The sequence below is a fragment of the Pollicipes pollicipes genome, unplaced genomic scaffold (assembly GCF_011947565.3).
Source record: "Pollicipes pollicipes isolate AB1234 unplaced genomic scaffold, Ppol_2.1 Scaffold_1600;HRSCAF=1878_pilon_pilon_pilon, whole genome shotgun sequence".
NCBI classification, from domain to species: domain Eukaryota; kingdom Metazoa; phylum Arthropoda; class Thecostraca; order Pollicipedomorpha; family Pollicipedidae; genus Pollicipes; species Pollicipes pollicipes.
The window spans coordinates 23,247,787-23,257,392 of record NW_023595962.1 but is presented as its reverse complement, the minus strand read 5'-3'; the positions used below and the strand labels follow the sequence as shown (position 1 = coordinate 23,257,392).

Here is a 9,606-nt window from a genome sequence, read left to right as displayed (position 1 = left end):
TGTTTCACATGTGAGAAATGGTAGCAATCATCAGATATGATGAAACAAATTCTTCTATTCGTATACTTCTTAAGTGGAGAAGACAGCTCCGGACAGCACAACTCTATAATGAGTAACTATGCTCCTCAATGCGTCATGGTGACGTCAGGGCACCGTGCAGAACATTGATGAAGAGCCAATTGACGGCCGTAAAATCTGCAAATCGTGTTCACAAACGGCAGATATGAACGCCTCAGCAATCATACTTCCTTGGCTTGAATCGCCGCATGGCTAGTGGAATGGCAGGATTTGAATGGCGTTATTATGACGTCATAAACATCAAGGCGACTTTAACATACTTACTCCGATGTGTCTTTCCCCATTTCCGCGGGCTGATAGCTCAGAAATGAGATAGGCTTATGTCTTAATAGGGGCGGGATCGTGAACCACCAAAAGGTCTTCTAGACGGCTCTTTCAGTTCCAGCGCCCATCTAAATGTGGAACACTCCCTTTGACTCTCGGCCACACCCGGCCGTCCCTATCCCAAGTTTGCCGTCCCCCGGCCCGCACACGCGACCTCGGCCGGGTCACGTGGTCAATGCCCGGAGGCATGAACACAGCCAGCCGCGCCGGTTGAACGCTGACCAAGCCTGCTGAAAGCCGACCCTGGAGCCCGTCACCAACTCCCTCCTGCAAACACATTCACCCGCGGCGGTGCGGCGCTCGGGTGGCCGTTCCGCGGTCGACGTGGTGCGGGCGCTCGGAACCGTTGACGGGCACAACATTCCTTTGCGTATGGCGAGGGCCTCGGCTGTAAACAGCACGGAGGTTCGGCTCATTCGGAGGAGTCTCGCTAGATGGCAGAGGGTGGCTGGCGCGCGCGCTGGCTCGGGAAGCCGAGGCCGGCGGCCGAGCGATGAAAAAACAACTCCGAATCTGTTCCAGATGCTATAGCAGGGTGGTGCGCATGCGCGATGGAAATGCTTACATCACTCCGGCGTAATCGCTATTCAAGCCGCAGAGGTCGGCCATTTGAGGCGCTCTGCACCGTGGCCAGTCTGGGGTAGGTTTTTGGGGACGGGCCAAAGAGGGTAGGACTCTGCGGCCTTTACGTTCCTTCGTATCTTATCAATGTCTGCACGCTACAATTTGACTTGAGCGAAGTATGTTTTGATATCGGTTTATTGATGAGGCGGGTTCTTTGACGAGTATCGAGGTTTGGCGTCAGAAAGTTGAGTGTTAAGTTCGAAATTCGGCCGAGTATGGACATGGCAATAAAAACACATACATATGCAGTGAGCATATTTCCCTTTCCTGGTGCGCTGTGCCGGGGTTGCTTTGCGGTGAACGCCGAACGAACTCTTCCGGGCCCGCACATCTATACCGTGTGGCAGGCGGAGCAAGTGTGCATTAAACTGAATCACGATGCATGGATGTGGCCACTAACTGCAATGTGGTATTTCACGATGAGGACTGGCGCGAAGCGCTGGCCAGCAACGCGAGATCGTCACACTACTACATATGCGTTTGACATGGTAAAACATGGGAAGTATGTTGAGTGCTCTGGACAGAATATAACAAAAATACGTGCTATCAATAATGCGTTACATTACAAGTACCTAAAAATATATTCTTGCCGTTTGTTGTTTTCTCAAAGTCCTTTGGAATGGCTCCAGCCCCCGCGATGGTCCAGATGCATGGGGCGTCACTTGCTAGTCCTGAGTCAGAGGCGAGCAGCTGCCTCAACGAAGTCCTGTTTTGTACATCTCAACTTGCATAGAGGAGCCTGTGGGCCTCCGCCTTGGAGATGCTGCAAGACCACTGCGTGCCAAATATTGCATACTTCACTTCAGTACACACGGCAGGCGTTCGCATGGTCACGCACACGTTGCCCACAAGTTGCAGGATGCATCGCTGGAAGGATTTCCATGCGTTCGCAAACAAAGGCTGTTCTGTCCCGTCAGCCCCGGTTTTCATCTGGAATGTGTGGGACAAGTGATTCGCACATAACCTTCCTTGCGGTCTTTCCTCTTATGCTCGGTCACGGTTGTAATTCGCTATTCAGATAGAGGGAGGCCGAGGCCCCTCCCCAATTTCGGTTCCAGCTTCACAACTTTGAGAAGAGAGTGGCCCGATTCCGACAAAAACCGTTTGAAGGTGTATTTTTGACAGCAGGTTGAGTCATTTTTCGCTAGTCGGCCCCTCTCCCATCACATCTTGCGAAACTACGGCTCTAAAAACTGCTAAAAAAAACTACTCATTTCCAGTTTGAGACCCGGCGCTGATTTGACGGGTCTGTTTGACCGATCGGACTTGCTGTTGACTTCGTGCCAGCGCACATTCAGCAATACACCCGTAGTGTGACTGGGGTTAGTTGTAGGGTGTTTGCACCACTTCCGTGGTGTTTTTTCGCGCTCATGCTTAAACCGTTTGATATTTCAATTTACGCAGTTGACAATCATTGTTCGATCTGCGCCACGTTCACTGAACTTTGCGCCTGGTTTGAGGCAGTTCAAGATCGCGAGCGCTGTGGGGAGGAGCGGTCCCGGAGGATGCGTGCCGTGGCAAGAATGGTAGGTGTATTCGATTTTTTTAATAGGCACGTGTGGTAGGCCAAGTTTATTGCTTGCTTATAATAGCTGGATTGAAATTGGAGGCCGGGAGAAGGAATGCCTTAGGAGAAGTCATTTCACCCTGGAGTGTGAAACTGATGCGTAGTGAGGTTATAGGTAGGTAGCAATTTTATATAGTTCATACTTACAGATGCGATATTTATTCTGGACGAATATACCCTCAGGATCTCCTTTGTTGTCACTTAAAACCAGGAGTTACAGGGATCATCAAGGGAGGAACAGTCGTGGAGATGTGCATTCTGATCCTTGTCATTGTGAACTATGGAGGCTTCCTTTGCAATTTACACCACTTCTATCAGCATTTGGTGTTTCTCTACAGTATGTTGTGTAGGAATCCCTTCATTAGAGAGTGGTATGTGATGCTCAGCTGGAAACATCTGTCTGGGTAGTGGGTAGTCTGGGTAGTGAGACTGGAAGTTGTTTGCATTGCATTGCATCTAGATTGAATCATACATGCGGTTGCTCTGTTTATTGTGCATTATCCCAGCCTGCGATCTGAGATCAAATCAACTTAGACCATACATGCAAGCAGCCTGAAAGCTGATGGGCAGTGGAGAACTGTGGTAGAGGCTGTTGGCTGGTTCTTTGATGTTATGTGTGCTGGGTTATAATTATTTTTAGAAACATTGCACTTGAGCATGTCATTGTCAACCTGTCGGCGAAACAGCCTATAAGTCAGCATTGAGCATGTCATTAAATCTAAATGAGATTTGTTACACATTTCTCTGCACCTCAAAGGAGCTGAAAATGGTGGAGTTCTAATTAGAGCTCAACCTTCACAACAGGTTAGGTTTTTTGCAAGTCATAGGTTGATTTGCAGGCCTGATCCCCATTCGTAGTGGTTTGCAAATATGGAATGTAAGATGCTAACCAGTAACATGCGTGATCAGGCCAGTATTTCCATTTGGCAGCAAGCTTGAAATTTAAAGCACTTTAAAAGGCTAAATTGATAGCTGATGTTTCTTCAAGATCATTGAGGATCTTATTCTATCAATACCACCCTGGAATATATGCCTGAGATGCATCATTTGAATGTGTATTCAATACACATCCTTATAATATGAAACTGAGAGGGATGATCTGTGTGATAGAATCTAAGAATAAATTGCTTTGGCATGTGTCTGTGCTTGCTGCAGGCAGGGTATGCCTTTGCATACACAGATGTTGGCCCGGCCTGCTTGTCAGAGCCTGTAATGTGCTAATATGATTTAATCAACCTTTGCAGCATAATCTGGTTAAGTGTTTCAGATCTCACACATTATATATTCGCTGACTGATGCAATTTTCAAGCATGTTGCACATCAGCTTGAGTGCACCATCCAATCCATTTGATGATGCATCTCCAGACATCTTAAATTTCACTTCAGTTTTTGTTTAATTCATATTTCACCCACACCGCACGAACTTGCTATTTCACATGGCATGCTTGGTAGCCAGACTGATAATGAATACAATTCAGAAGTTTTTATGTTTCACATCATGCACACTTAAAATGATAACCACATGTATAGGAGGGGATGATAGGATGTATAGTTTTAATTTGTGTGACAATATGATTTGCTTTCCTTCCCAAACAATTTCCTTTGACTATGGTCATGTGTGTGCAACTGACTGATATGATTTTATTAATATGTTTTATTGATATGTGATTTTATTGATGTGTGTGTGTCCTGGCAACTTAACAGCACACTCAGCTGTTGAGGCTATGCAGTGTCACCTGCCTCTCACCCTGACAGGAAGAGCAGGCCCTGAGTGGAATTTGACCCTGTTTATCTGGGTTCTCTGACTGCGCTTCTGGTGCCATTTTATTGTGGCACTGATAGTGCAGTGGCTCAGCCACATGTCTGGGAAACCAGGAGTGCTGGGTTTAGTTCCCAGCTGAACCCACCCTTCCTGCCAGGGTGAGAGGCAGGTGATGTCATACAGCCTCAGCAGCTGAGTGTGTTGTAAAGCCCTAATCACACACTTGTACTTCACCAGACATGAAAAGCCATGGGTTTGACCCTGTCAACTGGCATAATGTCTGGTCATCCCCCATGGCCAATCAGCAGCAGACACGTTGATGTGAAATAGATAAGTGGAATGCATGTGCCGTCGAATAAGCTGACATTCATAAAGCATGTACCACAGTGAGCAACGCACATTTATACTCTGACGAATAGATGACATGTCCTCTTTTTATTGGTGTGAATATGCTACGTCTGTGGAATTTCTTTGTGGCAAAGCACAACGTAGCGTATCGGGCCGCACCATTCGCTGCTGGTCGCCGGGTACGCTGGCTGTCTACTGACTGCTGTCGCCCCGGCAGGCGGGCGTGCGCGCCGGGCCCCGGGCCACCGGCCGCTGATGGAGTTGGCCGACGAGCCGCCCGAGGCGCTGACGGCCGGCGACCCCTGGCAGCGCGCCTTCCACATCCTGGTGCGCGAGTATGTGGTCACCTTCCTGCTGTTCGTACTGCTGCTGGCGCTGGCGTACGGCCTGGTGCAGCGGTACGCGCGGCGCGAGCAGGCCGAGTACGCCGTGCGTGATGACGAGGAGGCGACCGTACACCGCACCGCGCTGCTGCTCTGCACGTTCTCGCTGGCGCTGGCTGGCGGCGCCGCCCTGCTGCTGCCCATCTCGATCACGGCCAACGAGATCCTGCTCTACTACCCGGACTCGTACTACATGCAGTGGCTCAACAGCTCGCTGATACAGGGCATCTGGAAGTACATCTTCCTGCTGTCCAACCTGTCGCTGTTCGTGCTGCTGCCGTTCGCGTACCTGTTCACCGAGTCGGAGGGCTTCGCCGGCGCACGCAAGGGGCTCCTCTCGCGCGTCTACGAGACGTTCACCGTGCTCTCCCTGCTCGCCGTCCTCGTCGTCGGCATCGCGTACGTGCTGTCGGCCTTCCTGGACGGCGAGAGCGGCCGGCGCAGCCTGCAGGACGGTGTGGACCGCGCACCTGCCGCTGCTCTACTCCTTCATCTCCAGCTTCGGCGTGCTGCTGCTGCTGCTCTGCACGCCGCTCGGCTTCGCCCGCCTCTTCGACCTGGTGGGCCGGCTGCTGGTGCGGCCGCATCTCATGGACGACCGTGGAGGAGCGGTGCGCGGCGGCGCGGCTGGAGGCGGCCGCGCTGGTACGCCGCCTGGCTGCCGCCGCCGCCGCCGCGCCCCAGCCGCTCCTCTGCCCGGAGGAGGAGGAGGCCGAGCCGGCCGTGCGGCTGGCGGCCGTGCGCGAGGAGCTGGCGCGGCTGGAGCGGCGCCGGCGCGCCTCACCGCTGGAGCGGAACCTCGGCTACCCGCTGGTGATGCTGGCGCTGCTGGCGCTGACGGCCGCCGCCGAGTTCATGGTGCTGCGGAACTCGGTGGAGCTGCTGGTCGGCGTCAAGGCGCTACCACTCAGCACGCAGCAGGTGAGTCGGGGCCGGGAGAGACGGCCTGCAGGGCTGAGAAGCCTGCCGGTGGGACGGGTGAGAAGCCTGCCGGTGGGACGGGTGAGAAGCCTGACGGTGGGACGGGTGAGAAGCCTGACGGTGGGACGGGTGAGAAGCCTGACGGTGGGATGGGTGAGAAGCCTGATCATAGGATGAGAAAGAAGTCTGGAGATCTGGAGAAGAAGAGAGAAGACCAGAGGTATGGGGTTTCGATTCCCCGCGGCGCCCGCCCTTCCTGCCAGGGTGAGAGGCAAGCAACGCCATATAGAGACAGGCAACGCCATACGTGCTACCCACCTGTGCCAGACAGGTGGGTAACGTATGTGCCCCCTGGGTATATTGTTTGGCTTTGCTCTCCATTAACTTGCCGTGTGCCGTGCCTGCAGTCCGAAGCCTCGTAAGCTTTTCTTCTACTCCCATTCGTGGGTACGGTCTGGGATGCGCGTGCTTATCTCGTGCCGTTCATGCCCATTCTGAATTGTGGTAGACGTTCGTCCATTTGCATGCTCCGGTGCTGCCCTCTTTAGTTCCGGTTTATCTGTACCTGACTGTCAGTTTGAAGCGGTGCTACCTCTGCACCGGCGTCCAGGTTGATTTCGGGAGCTTTCGTCTCCCTTTGTTCGCGGAGGGCTGGCGCTTACTGTGGCCACATATCTCCGGCTAGGAACTGTGAAAAAGAACAGGAACTGTGAGATCAATAGTCCTATTGTGCATTCGCATCTGTTTCTAACGGAGGTGGCCACAGATGGCAGCACGTATTCCCTGGCACCAGCAGAACGCTGGGATTCGGTCTCGGGGTGCTTCTCCGTGTAACCTCGGGAGTCTCTGGCCTTGTCTTGATGTTGTAAGCGTCTCAGAGTTGGTGCTGGTGATGGATGATTGAAGCTGAGATCGAAGTATGTCAAAACCGCATGGTGATCAGTGCCATGCATCCTCCGAGAGTGTCCTCGCCAAAGCACCGAAGGGGGCCCAAATAAGCCGAAAATGCAAGCCCATCAATCGGCAGGAACCCAAAATACAGCTCTTGGATCGTGCGTAAATGTGCCTGTACCCACCCAAAACCACTGTGCCGGCCAGGTTCAAGAGAATAGCACCCTGAAATCGTGTGTGTAAAGGCGCGCCGCTGTCCACCCAGAGGACAGGCCGTGGCCGAGGGCCGTGACCTTGCTCGCCGTGGTAGTTGACCAGGCCCAGTGTGGCCAGGGCCCAGATGGCCGTGACCTTGCTGCGACCGTTGTGGCCAGCACCCAGAGGCCCGTGACCTTGCTCCGCCGTGTGACCAGGTGACGCGCGGGCATCACGTCGCTGTCGGCCCTGGGTCCGGTGGGCGCCGCCCTGGAGATCGTGCTCATCGGCTACTTCCTGCTGACCTCGCTGGTCGGCTTCTACTCGCTGCCGGCGTTTAGTCGGCTACGGCCGGCGGTGGCCGACACCCCGCTGCCGGCGCTGATCGCCAACTGCGCCGTCATGCTGGTCATCTCGTCGGCGCTGCCGCTGCTCATCCGCACGCTCGGCATCACCAACTTTGACCTGCTCGGACACTACGGCAAGGTGCGCTGGCTGGGCGACTTCTACATCGTCTTCTTCTACAACATCGTGTTCGCCGTGGCGTCGGCGCTGTGCCTGGTGAACAAGTTCACGGCGTCGGTGCGGCAGGCGCTGTTCCGGCGGCTGGCGGCGCTGCGGCGGAGCCTGCAGGCCGACCGGTCCGCGCTGCGCCGGCGCGACGCCTCCGGCTCGGCGGCGGCCGCTCCGGCCGGCGCGCCGCAGAAGCCGCCGCCGCCCGGCTGACGGGCGGCCGGGCTGGGCAGGGCGCGGCGGCGGCCGTGGAGGGGTGACAGGTGCGCCTGGTGGGAGAAGGAGGGGAGAGGCAGAAACGGCTGGTATTTCGTCAGGAGTCTTTGGCACTGGAAGGAGCCGCATATGCTCCGGTAGGAGGCGCTTGTGTGCTGGGATGAGTGGGTGGGTTCTTGAGGAATGATTCATGCGATGTGGAGCTTGGCTCGTGCAGGGATTGCGTGTGCGCCACACATCCCGGGCGTTGGCGTCTCCCGGGGGGGGGGGGGCGATTGCGCCATGTTGAAGGGAGCCTCGTGGTCGCGGGAGCATGCTGACCGTGGTGTATCGCGAATGGCGAGAGCGGACTCAGCGAGCCTTGCGACGTCTCCGCTGGGAGGCGCGGTCGAAGCTCAGCAAGTCAGAAGTCGAGAGGGAAGACGGTCGGACGGCCGCGCCGCTGTGGCGCCTGCGCCGGCCGCTGGAGACGGAGCTCTCTGTGGCGGCCGGCCGGCTCCGGACGCGCGTGGCCGCCGCAGCTGAGCCGCCGCTGGCGGACGCGCCGGGCGCGGGCCGCGCTCGCGCCCCGGCCGCGCCGCCTCGGCACTCACTCACGGGTCGTCGCTGCTGCCGGCCCCAGACAGGGGTCGCTGCCCACTCATCGCCGGTGTGTGCGGTGCATATGTCGTATTTTTTTGGGTACCTTATGTTTTTCGTTGTTTGCGCGGACGGGGTGGCGGCGTCCAGTGCGGGCGGGTGGTTTGAGAGCCGCGGCCGGCAGTATGAGAGCCGCTGGCGGACGGCGCGCTCTGGTGCGCCGCTCCACTCCGATATTAGCCGCGCTGTCCTCGACGGTGGCCAGTCTCTCCGAGTCATATCATGCGCGCGGCGCCGGCACCGCACGACCTGTCGGGGCGCGGTCGGCCGACAGCGCCGGGCCGGACGACCTGTCGGGGCGCGGCCGGCCGACAGCGCCGGGCGACCTGTCGGGGCGCGGCGGGCCGACGCACCGGTCGCAGCCGCGGTGGGTCGCCAGGTGGGGATGCCTGCCGCCGGTATGCTGGAGGGTATTAACAGGCGGATAGGTTGGTTCGCTCGGGTCTCGTGGCTCGGAAACTTGAGTGTGTCGCAAGTCACGTGCCACATTTCGTCGCGTGTCACATGTCAGGTGCCACTTACATGTCTTGTGTCACATTTTGTGTCGTGTCACTCGCATATGTATTCCTCGGCATTTGACGTGCTTGGCTCGGAGAGCGGTCAGAGACGTCGGGCATCCTGGCCAATGTTCACCGAAAGCTGTCTGTCCGGCCATGCGCGCGCCGGAAGTCGGTGGCTTCCGGCCGCGACTGAACCGGAAGTCACATTTTCGGCCGCCAAAACTTGCCACTCGCGGCGCACAAGTGTCATGTTGCTGTCTTCATGTGATGGAGGGGAACCCCAACGAATTGTCGCTTTCTTGGAGGGCATTCCACGCGCTCACGGATAGTGTTTTGGTAATGTGCGTCGTTGACGTCACTTCGTCGTCCGATCCATGTAGTACGACGTACCTTGACTCAGACTCAAACCGTTCTTCCGCACACACGTCGAGAATACACATATGTGTTGGTACACGGGCGTGTGTTTGACCTTGGACTGCCCTGATCCGCGGGCATGTATTTGACCCTGGATTGCCCTGATCCGCGGGCGTGCGCTTGACCTTGGATTGCGCTGATCCGCGGGCGTGCGTTTGACCTTGGATTGCCCTGATCCGCGGGCATGTATTTGACCTTGGATTGCCCTGATCCGCGGGCGTGCGTTTGACC

The 9,606-nt window shown here is 56.1% G+C and overlaps 1 protein-coding gene across 1 annotated transcript in view; it reads left to right on the top strand.

The window, feature by feature from the left end:
• The first annotated feature begins 2,521 nt into the window (after positions 1-2,521).
• LOC119114754 (uncharacterized) overlaps positions 2,522-9,606 on the top strand; it is a 14,445-nt gene continuing 7,360 nt past the window's right edge. The window contains exons 1-5 of the mRNA XM_037238787.1: positions 2,522-2,552; positions 4,921-5,533; positions 5,586-5,697; positions 5,879-6,007; positions 7,370-7,734. Coding sequence (XP_037094682.1) covers positions 4,959-5,533; positions 5,586-5,697; positions 5,879-6,007; positions 7,370-7,734 — 1,181 coding nt within the window. The 5' untranslated portion in view covers positions 2,522-2,552; positions 4,921-4,958. The remainder of the gene's footprint in view (positions 2,553-4,920; positions 5,534-5,585; positions 5,698-5,878; positions 6,008-7,369; positions 7,735-9,606) is intronic.